The sequence below is a fragment of the Anolis carolinensis genome, chromosome 2, assembly GCF_035594765.1.
Source record: "Anolis carolinensis isolate JA03-04 chromosome 2, rAnoCar3.1.pri, whole genome shotgun sequence".
Lineage (NCBI taxonomy): Eukaryota > Metazoa > Chordata > Lepidosauria > Squamata > Dactyloidae > Anolis > Anolis carolinensis.
In genome coordinates, this window is record NC_085842.1 from 86,493,592 (window position 1) to 86,515,808 (window position 22,217).

A 22,217-nucleotide genomic window follows, 5' to 3' on the forward strand; every position below is an offset into this window, starting at 1 on the left:
CCCACAAAGGGTTCCTTGCGGAGTCAATTCGTCAGCTTCGGGAGTAGATTGTGTGTGGACTACGCTACTCCAGTTTCCAGGACCTTGTTCTCGTTCCAGCCCTGCCTTGTTCCCCGGACCTCGCCACGGATTTTCCACGGACCCAGTTCTTGCTCCTCGCTTCTTGTTGCCTTGAATCAAGCCTTGTTTGCCAAGAATCTAGTTTGCTTCCTAGCCTTGCATTAAGCTTCATGGACTAAAGGACCTTGTCAATTCCCCTCACTTTGCTTGGCAAAGTGAGTGTTTCGGTTATTGGATTACAACTTTGGACCTTAATATTTCATATTGGACATTGTTTTCTTGGACTAATTTTGACCTTTCCTGAAAGGTCTACTTCTGAACTATTTTCTACACTTGCTTTTATTAACTTTATATATTTCCTCAATAAAGATATTAGATAGATTCTGGCCTCTGTGTATGGTTATTGGTGCTCTGCAGCCTGGGTCCTGACAGTTTGACTCCGCCACCTTAAGCACCAATTAACCTAGGCCAGAATGTCTACCGGAGCCGGGCCGGGAGACCAACCACTCAGCTACACCATCGCCAAGGATGAAGTGGACAGAATCCGAGATATGCTCCATACGCAGGAGGGAGAAATACGGGGCTTGAAGGAACGCGGAACCCGTCTCCCTGCCCTGGCGTTGCCAACCAAGTTTTCTGGAGAAGCTTCCAAGGTTCATGTTTTCCGTCGTCAATGCCAGGCATACCTAGAAGCCCGTCAGGCCGAGTTTCCTCAAGAAGACATCAAGGTGGCGTGGATTTACAGTCTCCTAGACGGCCCAGCGGCCAATTGGGCCACGGCGCTGTTCGATGAAGCCTCCCCACACCTAAGTTCCGCGCAAAACTTCCTGAATCACCTTAAGGCGACTTGGGGGATCGAGGACAATTTAGAGGCGGCCGGCCATAAACTCCGGCACCTTTCTCAAGGGGACAGGCCCTTGTCCCAGTACATAGCCGAGTTCCGAGTGCTGGCTCAAAGCACCGGTTGGAATGACATAGCCCTCAGAGGACAGTTTCGGGAGGGTCTCAACATCGAGATGTTGGAAGAAATCTCCAAGGTGGATCCTCCAAACTCTCTTGAAAGACTCATTGACCAATGTTTACGAGCCGAAGTCATGCTTGCCAACAGGAAACAATGGCTCCGAGGCCAGAGTGGAAGAGCTGGAGCAAAACCTCCCGCTCCCGCCGGCATCCAGCCACGTCCAGTGTGGAGACCCCCGCCACCAGCCCCATACCCCAGAGACAGCGGGGAGGTGCCGATGCAATTGGGCAACGTGCGTCCCAGATTAGACGTTGCCGAACACAGGAAAACTCCCCTGCATTCCACAGATCATGTAGGAAGTCCCAGTCAATCAGACTTGACCCCATTGGTCCTGTGTTACATCAATCAAAGCAGGTTCTTATTAACTCCTCCACTGCTGAAGCTTATACAGAAAAACATTCCTAACAGCCTAGATTGATTTTAACATTTCACACAATTCACAATACCCTGACAGGTCCGCATAGTGAAAGCAATGGTATTCCCCATAGTAACCTATGGATGCGAGAGCTGGACCATAAGGAAGGCTGAACGAAAGAAGATAGACGCTTTTGAACTTTGGTGCTGGAGGAAAATCCTGAGAGTGCCTTGGACCGCAAGAAGATCCAACCAGTCCATCCTCCAGGAAATAATGCCCGACTGCTCACTGGAGGGAAGGATATTAGAGGCAAAGTTGAAGTATTTTGGCCACATCATGAGAAGACAGGAAAGCTTGGAAAAGATCATGATGCTGGGGAAAATGGAAGGAAAAAGGAAGAGAGGCCGACCAAGGGCGAGATGGATGGACAGTATCCTTGAAGTGACTGGCTCGACCTTGAAGGAACTGGGGGCAGTGACGGCCGACAGGGAGCTCTGGCGTGGACTGGTCCATGAGGTCATGAAGAGTCGAAAACGACTGAACGAGTGAGACGACGACAAACATTGAGCTAAGCGGACCCCATTTGGGGTTGGGACCCATAGTTTAAGAAGCAGTGCCCTAGTAAAGAAAGTAGGTGTGTTCCTGGGCATTCTTTAACAGAAAATTTGGTATCAGCAGCAGAAATGACGTGAAAAGAGTAGGGTTAAGTTCCTGAAGCAAAAAAGAGCAGTCAATGTTTCAGCAAACTTTTTATTCAAAACTATTGATGTGCACATTTAAAATGAAACAATAATGTCAGGTAATCCTTACAGAAAAAAAACCCCTGTTCAATTTTCTAGATACTACTTGAAACTTCTTTCAAAATGCATCCAGGGTGACTTTTCTAAACTTCCATTTTTTTCTTATGATTTCCATTTTAGTAGCCAAATTTATGCTTTGTTAACAAACTAGGGGGAGTTGATGAGGCCAGATTATCTATCTCCCCTTCTCTTTCTGCTTTACTGTTCATATATTTTCAGTAAGAGTTTCTGGAGACAGGTGTTTTTGAATTTCCTGTTGTAGACAGACCCACACAGCTTGTGGATAAGCTAGAGTTGAGCCCTTTGCTTTTTGAGCTCAAGCTTGATTACATTATTTAATGTGGACATTCTGCCACAGCCCAATAGAAAGTATGTTTCTCCAGTCCTCCTTCCCCAACCTCCCAATTTCAGAGCTGCTTAAAAATCCATCTAAACAAAGGACAAGAAAGAAAGGGGGGGCTGGGGGTATAAAAAGTCTTTGTAAAAATTGCCTGAGGCTTTGTTATTTGAGCTATGCCTATACTCTCCTGATAAACTCAGTCCTCCTCTTTAAGGAGAAATGTAATCTTTCCACTGACAATTTTGATGAGAGTAATTTAGAGAATTGTACTGGGCAATGCGGTATTTTAGAATTGTTAATCAAAATAAGGTCATGTAACATTTGAGAAGTCATGTTTCCTCCAAGGATTTTCTTGAATGTAATCACTGTTAGTTCTTCTACAGTAATGTATCTGTAATATATACAATGGTTGTTCTTTGTTCATTTTCAGTGGTGGAGGAACTCCAAGTGCAAATACTGAAGTTACTGTTAAACAATAAAGATCACGGAGGGGTAAGGATAATTAAAATACCTTGCAGACAAGGTATGGAAAAGCATTTATTCTGTTACACTTTTTCATCAGATTTCTGTACCTGCTTCTTACCAGAAGCCAAGTTCATGTATAGTCAATTCATTGCTGACAACCTGATTTTTAAAATAAATAAATCAAGCATGTTAATTCATAAAGATTTCACTGGCCCCTTGATTGTTACTGAGCTAAGCTCTTATTTTACAGTTTTAAGTAACCAAGGTTCCCTATATGCTGGGGAGCAGGCAAGGAGAAATTGTGGCCAGCTGTGTAATGTTAGACAGCAATTCCCATGACCATTATTACCAGTGTTGGAGGAAGATGGGAGATGTTTCAGTGTTATCTGCAGCAGCACAATTCTCCAGAACTGTTGTAGAATATTCGGTTGGCAGTTAATCCCATCTACTGTATAAAACAGTGAACCTAAATACAGTCATTCAGAAGGAAGCACAAAAATGTAGAAAAACACAAGTAATATAATATCATAAAGTGCCTGTTTAATTTTTGCAAGTGTAATATTCATAGAACTGCTCCTTTTTCAGGGGTCATGTGTCCCAGTAAAAATAGCACTGATTTTGTAAAACATTGACTATCAGAACATTGACAAAGGATAGATAGACTAAAGACAAGGGTTTTTTCTCAGTGTCTTATTAAATAACCCATGGTAGTATTTCATGAATTCTCTGGGAATTGAGAAAATGTAGAATTTTGAGAACTGAAATTAAATGAGACTCTTAAAGCATGAGTAGATGTTTACAAAAAAGTATTTTGAGCTGATACTTGCCTCCATGGAGGAGGAATTTTGTCTTGAATAGTGACTGGTAATATAAAAATCTCATGTATGACATTCACTTTGTGATGTCTGCTCAACCTTTCACTTGATACCGCAGCTGTTCATTTGTTTTACTTTTATTTATATCTTGCCAACACAACATAACTGGACCTCTGGAACTTTTTGTAGCAAATAAGGAATCACAAACAACAATAAAAATAGAATATAGCACAATATCCCAAAACTACACATAAAATCCAAATTACTTGAAAACATTAAAAGAAAACAATAATGGATAAAATACTCCCAGCTTAATTTAAAAAGCAAGGTAAGAGTTATAGTAATAAGTAAGAAAGGAATTGCGTGTATGAACTTGTCATTAAAGCCTGATTTCTAAACGTAGCTTGCACTTCAAATGAGGAAGTGAGCAAAAGTCAAGCTAAACAGATACTGTAATTTTAGGAGTTTCTTTCACCTTGATGGAACTCCACTAATTTTAAACACTAGTTCTTGTTTCTTTCAGGGAGGAGCATCAAGATACATATTTTTAAATAAATTCCGCAAGTTTCTTCAGGAAAATGCTAGTAACCGAGGGGTAAGTCCAGATTAGCATAATCACAGTGCATTTGACTAAACCTTGCATTTTCTTTAAGGACATGAAGAATGTCCTCTTTGTGCTGTGATCTTTCATCTGTCAGAAGATGTCCCAGAGATATTTGAGCAAGGGATCACATTATTATTTTGTTTTATTTATTAACACTTTCTGGGATTTGAGCTGATGGATTCTACCGTAACTTATGATTGTTCTTCCACTTTTTTCCATTGCAGATTATCATGCTTGGTGCCTTTTGTTTTCAGGCAGTTCCCACTCATTGATTGTTCACCAAGATGTTAATGTATCCTGATAACCTGTTTTTGAAGTAGAGTAAAATTACATCACACTGTTTTTGTAGCAAGGCACAACACTGATTTTGTTGGTTTAAAGACCTGGATTTGTACAATAGGATTACTCATCAGCCCTTTCATTGTAGTCTTTATTTTGTTCTCTCACAAGCAATGACAAGTCTCTCTGACGCAGTCTGATTTTCTTTCTTTCCCTGTATCTCTGGTCCTAGCTGAATGCCTTTCTAGGATAATAGAGAAGAATAATGAAGGGAATTTCACAGCAGTTTCAATAATTAATAATGCAATTGCCTAAGGTTCATATTGGCTTTTAAGCCTGTAGATATTTCCCCTTCCCTGAGGCCTTGAGCAAGCAAGGGATGCCTTTCTAATCAAGGGCTCCTAGTTCCTATCTGCACAGTTCCTGCGTTTCTCTTTTCTTTATTCCTATGGGGAATGTTGATAAGTAAGCTCCACCAAATCTGCTTTTCCCTCTCCAGGAGAAAAATGCATTCTGTGTGAATATGTGACCAAAGTGCCAATGAGATTGAGCTGAAAAAACAAGTATTTATTCTAAATATGAAGAATAGCACCAGATGTAGTATCATACATTTTGGACCACCTCTGCAGGAAATTAGCTGAAGTGGTTGCAGAGTTAGAAAGATAAAGTTACATGAAATCAGCAACAGCTAGGAAGAGACCTCACAAATCTCTGATGCTCCTAGCTTGACACTTGCATAGAGATAGAGGTACTGTTCTCACATGGTTCCGTAATTAGGAAACCAGGAGTCTGGCTTTTCTCCATGCAGTTTCAAGAAATCCTTTCTCAAATGTATGCCAATAACACAGAACCAAGACAGAAATGAGAGACAAAAGCAGTAAGAACTCTGCCTTTTAAATATAATGCAGCTTGAGTCATAGTCAGTGGGCAATGGCATAGATGTGCATTATCACAACCCTTACATGTCTCTAGGGACTATACTGATAACACATTCTTCAACAGAAATCTTAATGATGGAAGTGAGCATTCACATTCCATTCCTATAGAAATTTAACTGTCCAATACAAAACAATTGAAATTGCAGAAAATGGAGGAATTGGCGCTCTTGTGTAGCTGAGCAGGTGTTCGATGAGGAGTTTATATCTCCCTGCTTAGTTTACTACCTCTCATTGCTAGCAGAAACAAAATACATTTTGTACAATAGTCAAACACACCCACATTTGATTCTTTTGCTTACTAAGAGTTTCATAATGAAACTTTTTTGGCATAGAATGTTCATTCTTTCATGGAAGAGTACATGCCACCATAACTTAAGGGTTTCTCAGTAATTCAGTGAGACAATATGTACATTTTGTTCTTTTCTGACTTGAATAGTCCCCTTATTCAGAAGCCTGTATTATCTTACAATGAAGAAAGTGTCCTTACTGACACATGCTAACATCTCTTTAGGTATCAATTTAATCTGACTTTTGTCTTCCTAATGCACAATGCTTCTGTGCTTTGCACAGAAGATGCTTGCTTGCTATTTGTTTTTGGAAAGTGGGTGAGAATCAGTGATAGTTTCTGACTTCGTCAGTTTGTGGAAATGATCTGTGCTGCCTAGGGAACACTATCAGCAGGGTTGTGTGTATATAGAGTTCCGGTTTTCTATTGTGTCAGCATTATTAACAGCAAAGGACTGTCTTACTTTTCATTTGTCCTTAGAACCTGACTGTTCTTTGCCCTCCGGAATATATGGTATGTTTCTTGCATCGACTCATCTCAGCCCTGAGACTTTACTGGGATGAATACAAGCTGAAGAATCCTTCCGCACTGAGCAGTGAAGGTAGGGCAGTGGTGTCAGAAAAACCATTTCCTGAAATCTAGAACTAGAAATGCTGATTTTACTTGGCAATTGAGTTTTTGGAAAAGATTATTCTCTCCCTCGCACCATGCAGACTTAGAGAATGGATGATATTTGAGTGAGCAATTTGATGTTGAAGATATTTTTTAAAAAATGGGGTCTACGTGACTAGGAGGCATGTAGACTCACACATATTAGCTTATTATTATTATTAATAATCATCATCATCGTCATAATTACTATGTTTACTTATTTGTATATTTATTTCCTACCTTTTTTCCAAGACTGAGACTCAAATCAGCTTACACATTAAAAATATCACAATTAAAAACATACCAGAAAATGTCAACATTTGAACCAAATTAAATATTAAGCATATTAAATGTGATGCTATTTAAAATAATGCATCTCTTACAGCCCTTTTCTTAAAAGGAAGCAATTCTAAAAGCCTTTCTGAATACAAAGCCTTTGCTTACTGATGGGAACAAGAAGCCCATTCATGGGGGAGAGCTTCGAAGTCTAGAGGCAGCCACTGAGAACAACTTCTCTCATGCTCCACCAATTATCCCTGCTGTCAGGTAGCCTAGACCTGTGATTTTCAAACTCTAGTCCTCCATGTGTTTTGGAGCAACTCCCAGATGCTCAGCTGCCTTGGCCAATGATTGGGAATTCTGGGAGTTGAAGTTCAAAACTTTTGGAAAACTATAGTCTGGGAAAGACTGACCTAGCCCAAAACCATATAAATTAGCTGTTACTTTGCCATCCTTTGTGAAGCATCCCTACATCCCTAGAATGGGCATAAATGGCAAAATTGATGTCTTCTGAGAATGCAGTAAAAACACTCGTATTCAGTATGTTTCCAGTCCTCCTTTCTTTTAAAGAGAAGGTCAACATGATAAGGTAGGATGGTACCCTAATTTAGGTAAATGTAACTTAATTTAGATAAAGGATAGTATTATGGCTAGGAAAAGTGATCTGACTCACCGATGGTCCCCAGCCTGTGGAGCTTCTTCTCTTCTCTATCCTTATAAATGTTTTAAAAGGCCTTTAAAAGTTACCTGTTTAGGATTGACTTTTTCTGAGTTCTTTGAGTGTTGCTGGTTTGAAATTGCTGAACTGTTTTAAAAAGTTTTTAAAAAGTTTGGCACATGCATTAATTCTATGTTGTTGTTTTATAATGGTTTAAATATTTGTTATGTGAGTCACTTCTTGATAGTTCTCATATAAATACTACAGTAAAGATCCATGTACTGTATAGATAATATCAACAGCTGTAAGTGGTTATCTCAGTTATTTAGCGTTAATTAAGATTAGTTCTTCTTTGATCTTCTCCCTAATACAACTCTACCTGTTTTCCCCTAGATGCATATGTCCCTCCTCAACTCTTCTATAATGGGAAAGTTGATTATTTTGACCTTCAGCGACTTGGGGGACTCTTATCTCATCTTAAGAAGACTCTCAAAGGTAAGTGCTTGAAATAAAATGTGATGTGTTCTGTGAACTGTGCATGGGAATAAGCCTTTAATCTTCACATAACAAACTTTCAGGAGACCAAGTAAAGTTTGCTCCATTCATTTGTGCTCCTGCCATCCACTTATATGAGAAGGCACATAATCTAGGATAGTATAACTTTGTTTTACCATTAATTTATGATTAACTGAGCCCAAACAAACAAGTATTAAAGGATATATTTTACCCAGGGTTTATAGTTGGGTTACTAATGCTGTCTTGTCTTGTCTTACTTAACCTTAACCACAAACAGGGATGTAACACAATACAATACAGTGTTCCCTCACTTATTGCTGGGGTTAGGTTCCAGGACCACCTGCAATAAGTGAAAATCCACTAAGTAGGGACACTATATTTATTTTAATATTTATACATTATTTTAGTAGTAATATAATATTTTAAGTCTTTATCAACCAATTGTGTGTTGATAAATCACCTTCTCCTCCTCCTGTTGCCGCTTGGGCTCCTTTTCACTCCCTTTGGCTTCTCCTTCCTCCCTTCCCTAGGCTGTAAATTGAATTTTTTTATGATTTGTAATAGTCTTTTAGAGTTTATTGAAAAACCGCGAAACAGTGAATCTGTGAAGTGAACTGCGAAGTAATGAGGGAACACTGTATTACAATTTGTTTACTCTCACAAAGGAGGGTAAAATGGAAGTGAATATGGGTTTTGTGCATTGGCTTGCTGGTTGGTCATATCACAGTTGATTAAACCAGGATACCTGACTTGAAATGGTATCTATACACTGTTGTGTCATAGGTATGCATTTCACATGGAAATCCTACCACAAAAACTTTAAATGTAAAATATTGTAAATTGTTTAAATGTGGAAAATATGAAAAGTTGGTCACAGTTAATAGTTTAGCGGGGTTTTATTTGTACAATGAGCTCTGGTTCTTTCTTTTGATTTCTCCTAGAAGACTATTCATTTCTAGTGTTCTAAAATGTTGCCATCGATTGGATGAAAAAATGTATTATATTTTCTTTCTGTTACTTGTTCAGAAGGTGAGCTTGTGGTTATCATTACTGACCACAACTTGTAGATGCTAACTATCTTGACATGGTCCTCATAAGGTCAGTTTTCTTTGCTTGTGACCTTCCTTGCAGGCTATATTTAACTTGAATATTGTATAGCAGCTGGACACAAGTGTGGTAATCTTTTTGACTGTTGATTTATATACATGTATTTTCAACTAATTTAAATAGCTCGAAGGGATTCAAGGGTACAAGTTTAGCCACTAAGGCTAAAAACAGAAACTGGTCTCCTGGGACTCAAAGATAAAGTGGCAGCTGTGAAATCCTGATTAATGCTTGCCTTTTTCTTGTCTCAGGTGCTCTTCAGATCAGCAGAGCCAGGCTTAGAGGGCACAGGGCTGGTTGACAATGTGTTTATCAGAGATAAGGGAATGTGAAATACAAGCTCATTTGAAATAAATGCTGCTTTAGTTCCACCAGGAGGAAGACCTAGGATTCACTACCCAGCTTTTTGTTTGCTTCTTGTTTTGAGCTCTGGTTAGAAGGATTTGCTAATTTCTCCAGGGAGCATCAGCAAATGCAAAAAAAAAAAAAAAAGGAGAGGAAAGCTCTAAAATAAAAAAGCGGGTCAGGAAATATCTGAGCATCTTACTTATTTACATTATTTTTATATTACTTGCAACATGAGTTTTCATGAGATTCCAGAGTGGGGAGATAAAACATGATCATACAGTGTCTGAACTGAACATTTATTAGAAAGCTTACCTGATCCTCACAGTCTAAACTACATAAGGACGATGATGTGACTACTGGCTTGAAGCTTTACAGTACCAATGAATATGGAAGTAGAAACTTATTCCTCTCCAGATATTCTTTGGCTGTACCTCACATGATTTATGCTTGCCAGGCATGATCAGATTTACAGTCTACATATTGAGAGCCATAAATTACCCATCATAGAAGATACGTATCTTTAAAATGCAGTGCAACACATTGCAGTGGTTCCTTTTAGTTCTTTTATTAAAGGACTAGCTTGGGGACCCAGCGATGCCCGGATTATTTGAAGTTTGAAATTACTTCTTTTTGGATGTAGGGAGTGACTTGGTGGCTCCTCAGCACTGGGAACTATAGCCTGTTTGTGGAGGCCGGAGGCTGTCTGTGTGAGCGGACACCTATGCCACATACACACATACAGATTTTCACTTTTATTATGTGTGTAGATAGACTATTTCTAGCAAACCAGCAAATACTGATGTGTGCATACTTATATGATAATTCATAGTTTCAAAGTGGAAGATTTGGGGATTGAATTTGTTACGTCTTTTCCCCCAACCATTTATTTATTGACAATTGTTTTTCTTCTTGTAATAAAATATATGAGTTTTTCATAGCTTTATACGTGATTTTGATTGAGCTATTATTTAAAAAGAAACCCCCTCTTCTGATTCTGATTCTCTAGTATAGTGTTTCTCAACCTATGGGTCCTCAGATGTTTTGGCCTTCAACTCTCAGAAATCCTAACATCTGATAAACAGGCTGGGATTTCTGGGAGTTGTAGGTCAAAACACCTGGGGATCCACAAGTTGAGAACCATTGCTGTAGTGAATTTGAAGCAAACTTCAGCTGAATATAAGAACTACACACAATATAGAGTTACACTCCTAAAGGTTTTCTGGTTTGAGACTCATAATACTGAATGAGAAGCAGGAGCTACTCCTGTGCAGATGTCCCCATCTAAAAGAAGTCATTGCTTTCTTTATTCTTCTAGATGACTTGGCCTCAAAGGCAAGTATTCTTATTGACCCTGCAGAAATTCAGGCTGTAACAATGGATGATCTTGATGAAGATGAAGAGTCAGCGCTGTCAACCGCACAAGTGAGCCTAGCAATGCTGCATGAAATGGGTCAAAGTTTAACTCAAGTAGGTCTCAGTGAAAGAAACCCTTTCATAGGGAAGGAAGTGAATTGTACTTGTATTAGTTTGTTTCTGGAACTTGCCATCATTTGGGATGGTGAGAACAGCAAGTGAAAAGAGAGCTCTTGCATGTGAAATTACATATTGTCTGTTGAATGCTCTGTCGATGCATTAGCTTGACCGTAGCAACACATGCATCAGAAGCTTGCCCAAATTCATGGTCTAAGAGTGCATCCTTTAAGATATTTAAAGCAGGGGAAAGTTCTGGAAAAAAAACCCATGGGAGGCATATGTCTAACAGGGATACCTTCTCAGTTGTCACAACCAAATTATGGAATGCTTTTGCTAGAAATGCTACCTGGCCACCTGTTTTTGGTACCAAGCAAATGTATTCCTAAGTTCTCAGACTGTTTAGGGTTCATTTAAACTCTGCTGATTTCAACCCAGGCATGGAATCATGACAGATGATTGGAAAGCAACCCAAAGTCTCAGCAGCTTGCTTTAGCAATATTGCACTCTTAGTCTGGGAATATGGAGATTGTTTGGTGAAGGTATTTTGTTGTTGCTCTTAACACTGTGGTTGGGAAATATGGCCTGTGAACACCAGCTGTTCCCAGCATTTCCACAAATATATTTGGACAAAAAAGCAAGTTTAATTTTCTTTTTTAAGATGCCTTCTTTACTCCTAGGAAGATTGAGGGGCAATTTTAATATGCTTTGCTTCTCTTGGCTGTTACAGGGCCAGGAAAGGCCTTTTTACAAACAGGACATTGTGGAGGAAGGAGCTCCTGATAGAGTAGTGTGACTTTAATAAACATTTTTATTCAAAAAAGTAGCAATTGTGTCAGTTGCCCCTGAGAAACCAGTGTAACCCCCTTCCCCCTCCCTCCCTTGAAATTGCTCATTTTTTCTTTGGCATCTTAATCCTAACCACATTTACTTAGAAGGAAGTTTTTAGATTAATTATGCTTAACACCTAATTAGGCAGTGTCAGCGCGCACACATCCCTGCATACATATATAGTTGGCCATCTCTGCCCAAACATATGATGATTGAATTGAAAGCCGGATTTATTACTACATTATCATTATTATATTTATTAATACCTCACTTTATTGCTAGTAGTTTTAGTAATGGCATTGCTATTCCACTAAACATTATGATTCTAATAAAGACCAAATGAAGAAAAAAGTAACTTGTTTTTATATTAAAAAACTGTGTTTGATAATTATATATTATTTGTGATTCTCATAATCTGTGTCTTATCCTACTGCCTATCCTAAATATCCTACTGCCTATCAGTCATGCACAGACAACTAGAAGAAGAGGCAAGGACTGCGGTTGTGGTTCACCAGAATTTGCAGAAGCAGCAAATGAGACTCTAACTGGTGCTTTTTCTGCTTTCTGCATGAAATGTGACAATATTTAGAAAAGGAGAGAAAGAACTGGAGGCACTCTTATTGCTCCGTAGTGGCTGATGTGAGGTGAGGGAGGACAACTTCACCAGACAAGGTTTTCTGAAAACAGAAAACCAGTATGCTGCAAAGTGACAGAAAAATCCTGACCTTCATACCCACTTGTTTGCCTGGGGAGTGCAGCAGAGATAGGTCTGTCTTTCTTCATCTGGAGCTTCTATGAGCCTCACCCTTTATGCCGCTTCTATTTTCTGCAAATAATGAATGATGAAGAGTGAGAAAACCCTCCTGCTACAAAAATTGTTGCAAATTTGTAAATAGTTTTACAATATCTGGGAAAAACAATGATTGTCAGAGAGATGGAGAATCAGCCAGCACTGACTAGTGGTGTGTCACACAGAGTTTGATCACCTTGGTTGTTTGGGGGATCTTTGAACATAATTTTCTTAACTCAGAAAATGTTTTGAGGAGATGGTAAGACTAGCTACTGTTGTATTTTCTTCATATACAGTAGAGTCTCACTTATCCAAGCTAAACGGGCCGGCAGAAGCTTGGATAAGCGAATATCTTGGATAATAAGGAGGGATTAAGGAAAAGCCTATTAAACATCAAATTAGGTTATGATTTTACAAATTAAGCACCAAAACATCATGTTAGACAACAAATTTGACAGAAAAAGTAATTCAATACCCAGTTATGTTATGTTGTAATTACTGTATTTACAAATTTAGCACCAAAATATCACGATATATTGAAAACATTGACTACAAAAATGGCTTGGATTATCCAGAGGCTTGGATAAGCGAGGCTTGGATTAGTGAGACTCTACTGTATATCCATGGCCTGGAATGCTGTTACTACATTTACCTGCAAATCCTAATGAGGTGGGGATTTAATTGATTGTGTTTTAAAACAAGATACAAAATAATACTGTGCAAGAGATTGGGTTGCTGTGAGTTTTTCAGGATCTCTTCTCTTAGAAGAGAATGCTGCTGGAACATGGCCACACAGCCCGAAAAACTCACAGCAAACCAGTGATTTTGGCCATGAAAGCCTTTGACAATACTTTGTGCAAGAGATTTCCCCCCCTTTGTTTTGGTCTTCCCTCCCCAGACCTAAATAATGAAGGAAGGACAAGCTACAAGGCTGCTTTAGCCACAGATATAAGATCATCCCTCCACATTTGCTGGGATTAAAAGGATCCCCATTAAAAACGGCAATTTTCTTTGCTATTTTTATTGTGTTTCTTGTCTATTTGTATTATATTAATCTCAATCAATATAACCTTTTAAAATTCTTTTTAGCCTGAGAGAACACCTGTCTAGGAATATCTAGGTTTTCCAGCACAACTCTCTGGTCAAATCTATGAATAATTAAATCCGCAAAAGCCAAAACTGCTGGAGGGATGAATGTATTGATAGAGCACATAGCCAAATAAAAGTTTAGTGCGAAGAAGATCAAGTGCAGAAGTAGACCACTATGTGGAAATTTCAGTAAATTAGATTTCACTTCAGTATTAGGAGAAATGTCTTAATGAGGCATGCTGTTCAACAGTTAAATGAACTGTGTGGAGGTGATGAATTCTCATGCACTAGAAATATTTAAGCATTGTGCAGGAGAATCTATTAAGGAATTGTGAAAACCACAAAGGTGCAAATATCTTTGGAGTCTGGTACAATATCCTAGATAAGATGTTTTCCACTCTTTACGATAAGAACACTTTGTATGTGTTCAAAGGAAGTTGGGTGTTGCTGACATTTAAATCCTATTAAAAAAGTGATTCCACATCAACTGATGCAAGAGCAGTTAGTTCAGTTTGACTCAGAGTTTGTACAAACCCCATTTGGGCACAATACCAAATTACCTTGTGGAAATATATTAATAAGAATATCACTTGCCTTTTCTTAGCTATGCCTGCTTTTATAAGGCCCGTTATAATTGTTCATATGGTCTGACAAGTGAGAAGAGAACATAAACATTTTCCTATGAATGGTAGGATTTGTGGTTTACTTCTTAAACTAACAAGAAAGATTGGTACATGGTTTAAATCAGCTTTATTTGTTCTTCAGAGAAAGAAATGATGTAGTTGAATAGCTTCCAGTGTGTGTCTTGACATTCTTTGCCTGTTTATTTTTATTTTTCTCCCTCTCAGCGTCCAGCTGCTGCATTGGCAATTGGAGGGGCCTTAGCTCGGCCGAGCTGGCTCAGTTCTCCCACTTTGGGGCGAGCAAACCGTTTCCTCAGTACTGCAGCTGTCAGTCTTATGACCCCGAGGAGGTCGCCAGGTGCCCTTGAGAAGGTCAAAGTCCGTACACTGAATATGGAGCAACGGACAGAGGAAGACAGTGAGTACTACATGCTGGGGCCAGGCTTGAAAGTGTCAGAGTAATGCGCGCAGCATAGCAGCAGAAGTACGATGTCAGTGGAGCGCAGAACGAAGGAACGTCAGAGACGATGTTAAAAGTATTTACAAAGTTTACTTAACAAACAAACAGACTTGCAGACAATAGACATAGGACTCTCACTCTAGTCAAACAGCACAGATCTTCTCAGCAGGCAGAAACCGATCTCATCTGATGCAATCAGCTATATACAAACACACTTGTAGTCTGGACACTCCTATCTGACTCCAGCCACATATCCAAGGTCAATACAGCTTCTTACCAAATTAACTCTTTACACACTATAGCATTTCCTGGATGATGCAATACATGCTAGACACAAATTTCATTTAAACACTACTAATACACAAATCCTACATTAACAGAAAGAAGATGCAAAAATATGCTAAAATAAAATAAAGCGAACCAACCATCTCAATAGTTATCTAGAATTAATATATTAAGAGCCAATGCAGCGTAAGCAGGTTTTCATAGATGTTCTCTGCACCACTGATTTTGCTCTGCTGCTCAGCCTTCTCGCTGAAGGAAGGTGTTTCCAATTCATTTCACAGCATTTCTGGATTCTTTGTAAAGAACATGATTTAAACAAGAAAGAGCTGTTTTCTTCTTCAAAACTGAGAAATATGTTGTTGATTGAGATAATTTGAAAAAAGTACAGGGAGAATATGGAAATGATGTAATTATTCAAATAAACCTTGCAGGGTAAGCAGGACAGAATAAATGTGTGTTCAGAAGAATGTGAATCAATAAATGATATCTATTGGAACCAAAACTAGTTACATCTAAAAGTCTTCTGATCTGAGATAGCTTTTTATCCAGATGTGACTTTGCAATAGACATCATGAAAGAATATCATAGTAAAATTGAGACATTAGGGGCAAAAAAGGAGAGGGAATATCAAAATGGATATTAAAAACCACCACCATCGTCCATTTTCTTCACTCTGTCAGTAGTGGCTTGCTCAGAAACTCTCTTCTATTTTCATGACAGTTGAAGGCAGCCATGGAAATGAGGGCCTTTTATTGGGGAAACCTTCAGAAGAGCCAGAGCAACAAATCACTGAGAACTCTCTTTTGGAAATCTTGGATGGGATAGTCATGATGTACAACCTCAGCGTGCATCAGCAGCTTGGTAAGGTGAGCAGGATTCATTTCAGGGGAGTTTATAATTGTGTCACATTCTCACAACTTGAGATGTAGAACTCCTACTAACATAATACACTGGGGGAGAAAGGGTGGAGAGGGAGTGCTGTGCCAAATCATTATGCTTTTTTGTTCTGGGGACAGATATATCTTTTTGGAGCAGTCATAAAACAATTCATGCATATTTATTTGCGGTTGAGAAACATCAGGTTGGAGATTGGATGCTAGACCTTGTCTGCTCCTCCTCCCACTGAGGGGAGCACAAAATTGGAAAAGAACATGAAAGGAGAGTGAATTTCGATAAAAAGTTTACAAATGGAAACACTGTAGTAAGGGAAAGTGTTGCTGTTCCTTGAAATTGTTTTCTAGCCTGTTGCTTCTACTGCTGTTTGGCAAGTACTACTTCCAAGATCTTGGATCTGTCACTATCATGTGTAGTTCTCCCTCAAGCTATTATTTATTTATTTATTTTTCAAACTTATATGCCGCCACTCCCCTAGGGCTCGGAGCGGCTTACAAGAACCGGCTAAAATCAACAATTTAAAAACATCTTAAAAACATCTTTAAAAAACATCTTAAAAATATCTTTAAAAACATCCTAAAAGCACCTTTTAAAACATCAACAACAGAACTCAAAAGCCTGTCAAAACAGGTGTGTCTTACATGCCCTACGGAAGGCCAACAAGTCCCGCAAGGCACGAATTTCAGGTGGCAAGGTGTTCCAGAGAGATGGCGCCACTGCTGAAAAGGCTCTGCGTCTGGTTGCTGTTAGATGCAAGGTCTTAAAACTGGGGACTTCCAACAGGTCTTGGTCCTCAGAACGGAGGGATCTCTGGGGTTTGTAGGGAGTGAGGCGGTCCCTCAGGTACATCGGCCCTAGACCATGTAAGGCCTTGAAGGTAAGCACCATCACTTTGAAAGTGATCCGGTGCTCAATTGGTAACCAGTGCAGCTGCCATAAGATTGGTGTTATGTGGCATCTTATCGGGACTCCAGCAAGGAGCCGGGCAGCTGCATTTTGCACCAATTTGAGCTTCCGGATCACCGACACAGGAAGGCCAATGTAGAGGGCGTTACAGTAATCCAGTCTCGAGATGACTGTGGCCTGGATCACTGTAGCCAGGTTGTCCCTAGACAGATAGGGGGCTAGCCGTCTAGCCTGCCGAAGATGAAAAAAGGCAGTTTTGGTAACGGCGGAGACCTGGGCCTCCATCGTCAATGAAGGGTCCAAGAGGACTCCCAGACTCTTTACCAGTAAAGACGGGCGTAGCACTTCGCCATCCAGGGTTGGCAACTGGATATCCCCACTGCCTGGTCGGCCCAGACATAGGATCTCCGTCTTTGCTGCATTCACCCTCAACCTACTGGAACGCAACCATCCAATAATGGCCTCGAGGCACTGATGAAAACTGTCGGGTACAGACTCCGGTTGGCCCTCCATCTTTAACATAAGCTGAGTGTCGTCAGCGTATTGATAACACTCAAGCCCGAAATCTCGGACCAGCTGAGCAAGTGGTCGCATATAGATGTTAAACAACAGAGGGGAGAGAATGGCCCCCTGAGGAACCCCACAATGTAGAGGGGACCTCTCAGAGACCAGGCCCCCCCTCTCCACTCGCTGTCCACGGTTGTGAAGAAAGGAGGCCAGCCAATTTAAAGCTGTCCCCCTAACTCCAGCAACGGCAAGGCGGTGGGTCAGAAGATTGTGATCGACTGTGTCAAATGCTGCTGTGAGATCCAATAACACAAGCAACACCGCCCCGCCCAAGCTGGCATCGGAGATGATCTGTGATGGAAACCAATACAGTCTCTGTCCCATGCCCCGCACGGAAGCCAGACTGGAAAGGATCCAGTCCGGCTGTGTCATCTAGAAACTGCTGCAGCTGCACCGCTACTGCCCTCTATTAGATGTTGCCATGTTTCCTACAGCAAAACATTTGTAGGAAAACTCCTTGTAATACTGGACCTTGCAAAGTTTTTGTGTTGTGTTCATGTTAAGCATTCTATTTTCCTGGCAGATAACCCATAAATGCAGTAATTTGCTTTAAAAAGCTGTCATTGCTGACATTTGTTTGTATTTCAGATGGTAGGTGTTTCTGATGATGTAAATGAGTATGCTATGGCATTGAAAGATACTGAAGAAAAGATAAGCAGATGCCCAAAGAGGGTAAGAAGCTGTCTTTCCAACTCATTTAAAAAAATTGTTGATGTATCCATTCCTTCATACTTGCTAGGATTCCGGGAAAAAACATCTAAATTTGCTTTGCATCCCTATATTACAGTGGTTCTCAACCTGTGGGTTCCCAGGTATTTTGGCCTACAACTCCCAGAAATCCCAGCCAGTTTACCAGCTGTTAGGATTTCTGGGACTTGAAGGCCAAAACATCTGAGGACCCACAGGTTGAGAACCACTTCTATATTATATTCATCCTACCTTAAAGTAGGCCTATGCTGCCCCTGTGCTTACCTTATTACTTCTTGAGAATCACTCAGGTGGTGTTCAGTACGCTGCTTTTACAGCTTAAATCTAATATCCTGATGACTATCTCTGAGATGTAATGATGGCTTACTATCCATTTGGGTATAATAAATTATTGTTTTATAGGGTGCTTCTATAATTATGACAAACTCAGTTTGTTCCCATGATACCTATCTGCTATTTAAGTGCTACCTTGGAAAATCACATGCTGCTAAACTAAGAGCTTCCAGGTTACCAAAGCTCTGTGCAGGTTGACTCTTATCTGTAATTATAAATAATTCTGCTTTTTATAAACTCAATTTTAGTTCTAAATTGCAAGCCTTTTTCAGTTCCTGCTGCTGCAAAACCTCTGAAACGAAGCCTATTGGGCTCAGTAATATACCAGAGGCTGGAATACCAGGTTGTCTTTTTATTTGAGAATTAACATGACATCCATAGACTCATGAAAAGTTACTTTCCATCATATCTAATTTTTTAAATCAGAGATTGTCACAAATTTGCATATGTTCTCCCCCCAGTGTGCTGCACTGGTAAGTAAATGTGTAAAAACAGTAGTTCAACAAATAGGTCTCCACCATATTCCCAGAATCAATACTCAGATTTTTAGTTAATGTGTTGTGGTATAACTGCTTCCTGTTAAGTTTCCCTGGATGCTTGCAGGTTTAAAAAGTTGTGTTTAATGTAGTTAGCCACATTTTGCTTGTGATGTATAGTATTTCTGATCTCAGTGTAGTGATAGCAGTGTGTATTTTTCTTTAAAATAACATGACACCTTCTAAATATGACTACATCTTTATGAAATTGGAAAGCTTGCAGCATATGGGTTTCAGAAAGGAGAGAAATGTGTGTAACATTGTTCTTCATTTTTTTCTGTTCCCAATTTTAGAGAATAGATATCTGTGAAGAACTGCTGAAAAGCCAGAAGGTTTTCTCTGAGAAGCTTAATCACTTGAGTCGCCGGCTGGCTTGGATCAATGTTACTATTTATTCAAAGGTAAGAGGTAGTACTGTAGAGATGAATGCAAAATATACATGCTTTGTTTAAAAGATTCCAGGTCTGACTTAACTAGTGCTGAGTAGACTGTTGCTTCCTATGTCTTGTTATTCTCTTAAAGCAGCTCAGCAAGGTTTATTTTTTATTGTAGAAAGAAAACTCATTGCTGACTTTCAACAAAACCTCAACACCAATGCAGAGAAATCATTAATTTCAGCACTGTTTTTTGTTCTATAATAAAAAATAAACTATTTTACAAGGGCATGGAGTAGGCAACTGCTGGCAAGGAAGGGGATTGTACAGCCTTCCCAAATGATTCTGTAGGGCTGCATCATCTATTTTTACCTCTTCTGGACCTACCCTCCCTCAGATGGAGCCCAGAAATGATAAGAGGATGGGGGAAATGTCTGAAAATGCAGTGAAATGGCATCAGTGCCCCCAGAGGATTGAAATAATTCTACTTTAGGTTGGAAATCTAGGGTGAAACTCAAACATTTGGGGAACTGAAAAATAGCCATACTTTCTCCAACCCTGATATAGGATAGTAGCTTTGAACCTTTTTTCTTTTATTTCACAGTAGCATTTATTCTTATCTAGTTTTGTAAATAAGCCTATTAAAGTTATTAACCTACTTAGATAATAGTAGTTGAATTTCCATTTCATTTTTAAAAATGAAAACTCAATCAAAAGGATTGATGGATGAATGCATAGGTCACTTCACCACTCACTACCACCACCACCATCACTAAAGTCTCCTTTAGAGGAGGAGACTTTCTTCTGTGGCTAGCACAAAAATGAGCATGTGAAAGGAGAAGGGATGGAATAATTCATGCTTCTGCTACTTGCCTGCTCTCTTTATGTCTATGAAATTGCAAGTTATGTATGGCTACCATGTTAAATACAGCCCAGCTCTGATCTAATCTTTTACTAATGCTTCTCCTTTTTTCCAGTTTGAAGTACAAATTAACTATGAGTTATTTTTATAGGAAAAGATGCAGGACATATACTGGCTGCTACGGGTGTGCATCCGCACTATTGAGCATGGAGACAGAGTTGGCTCACTCTTTGCATTTATGCCTGAATTTTATTTAAGTGTGGCTATGAATACATACAGTGCTCTCAAGAACTATTTCAGTCCAGTCAACAGCATGGAGGAGCTTCCAGGTGAGAAGGAGAAGGTCTTTAAGTAGGGCTGTTTTTAATTTTCCAGGTATAATGCAATGCCCAAGAGAAAAGGTTCTGACTAATTTTGGATTTAGCCACACTAGCCAAACTGCCTTTTTTTTTTGGAGATAGTATCCCATTCTCAGCACTTCCAGTATTTCCACAGCAGTATCCTTCTCTTTGCATGCAGAAAGCTACACAAGGGATTCCAAGCTCCTAAACTTGATAATGCTAGTGCTCATTCAACACAAATTGCTTCATTCTGCAGCTTGGGGTTGATGAACTACTCCACTGCCTGGCTACATATCTACCAATCCTAAACATATTTCTGCATTTGTTGTCTGAGATATGTTACCCTGTAATTTCTTAACATAACAGATTATTTACATGTAACAAACCAGGAGGAAGGATATATCAACATTTTTGGAAGAAGGAGTTAGAAAGGAAATGATATTTTTCAAAAATATACAACACTTTCTGATCTTGCCTCACATGTGATGTGAAGCACTTTAGCTGTACAGTTGGTGCAACCTTTAGGAAATAATATCCCCTGATGGCACAGCGTGTTAAAGCGCTGAGCTGCTGAACTTCTGGACCAAAAGGCCGCAGGTTTGAATTGGGGGAGCAGAGAGAGCCCCCACTGTTAGCCCCAGCTTCTGCCAACCCAGAAGCTCGAAAACATGCAAATGTGAGTGCATCAAGAAGTATTGCTCCGGCGGGAAGGTAACGGCGTTCCATGCAGTCATCCCACATGAACTTGGAGGAGTCTAAGGACAACACCGGCTGTTTGGCTTAGAAATGGAGATGAGCACCAACCCCCAGAGTCAGACACAACTGGACTTAATGTCAGGGGAAAATCTTTACCCTTTACCTTAACTACCACCAATTCCTCAATACTTTGTTTCCCATACCACCATACTTCACCACAGCAACGCGTGGCCGGGCACAGCTAGTTCTATATAATGGGACTCTGGTATCTGAGGGTGTGGATGTCATGGAACCAAACCAGCAGATACCAAGTTCCCATTCAACTGATAATTTGTATGTCGCAGCCAGGCCGCCTCAAAGAATGGAATCAATCTAGCATTATTCCTGGAGGTCTATGTGATTCTTTTTCTATTGTTAATGTGGAATAAATGTTACATAAATATATAAAAGTTAAGGGGTTACCTATTGCTGTGCAGGATTTTTTTCCTTAAAATATTACTCTGTGCCCCACAATTTTTATTATAGCAGAGGCAGTGTGCTAGATCTTTTCCAAGATCTAAAGAAAACTTCATTACATGCATAAATCAGTATGGCTTCTTATTTTAGGTTAGTACTTGACAATTAAAAACGCATTGAAAGATAAAACAGCAACTATTATATTTAATCTTTGCTATGTCTCCAGTTATGCATATGTGTCCAGTTATGAGGCATAATCTGTTGAATTTGAAGACATTCCCATTTTTGTAATATGTACTGAGTACAAAGTCACAGCATTAAAACCTGTTGTACGGACTGCCTCTCCTGGTTTCTTCACATTTTGAGCTGGATTCTAGGTTGACCTCCAAGCTCAGGGAAACAGTACTCCATTCATGTTTTTGCATCTTAAACCTGAGAATTAAACAAGATAGCAGATTCCCAAACTGTTTTAGGCTG

At 39.6% G+C, this 22,217-nt stretch overlaps 1 protein-coding gene across 1 annotated transcript in view; it reads left to right on the forward strand.

Annotated features, from left to right (window-relative positions):
- The window catches only part of rnf123 (ring finger protein 123), a 148,991-nt gene that overhangs the window by 44,079 nt on the left and 82,695 nt on the right, over window positions 1–22,217 (forward strand). Inside the window, exons 18-27 of the mRNA XM_062970118.1 lie at window positions 3,007–3,068; window positions 4,380–4,451; window positions 6,444–6,564; window positions 7,945–8,046; window positions 10,835–10,986; window positions 14,548–14,740; window positions 15,788–15,933; window positions 18,023–18,106; window positions 19,305–19,412; window positions 20,399–20,576. Coding sequence (XP_062826188.1) covers window positions 3,007–3,068; window positions 4,380–4,451; window positions 6,444–6,564; window positions 7,945–8,046; window positions 10,835–10,986; window positions 14,548–14,740; window positions 15,788–15,933; window positions 18,023–18,106; window positions 19,305–19,412; window positions 20,399–20,576 — 1,218 coding nt within the window. The remainder of the gene's footprint in view (window positions 1–3,006; window positions 3,069–4,379; window positions 4,452–6,443; window positions 6,565–7,944; window positions 8,047–10,834; window positions 10,987–14,547; window positions 14,741–15,787; window positions 15,934–18,022; window positions 18,107–19,304; window positions 19,413–20,398; window positions 20,577–22,217) is intronic.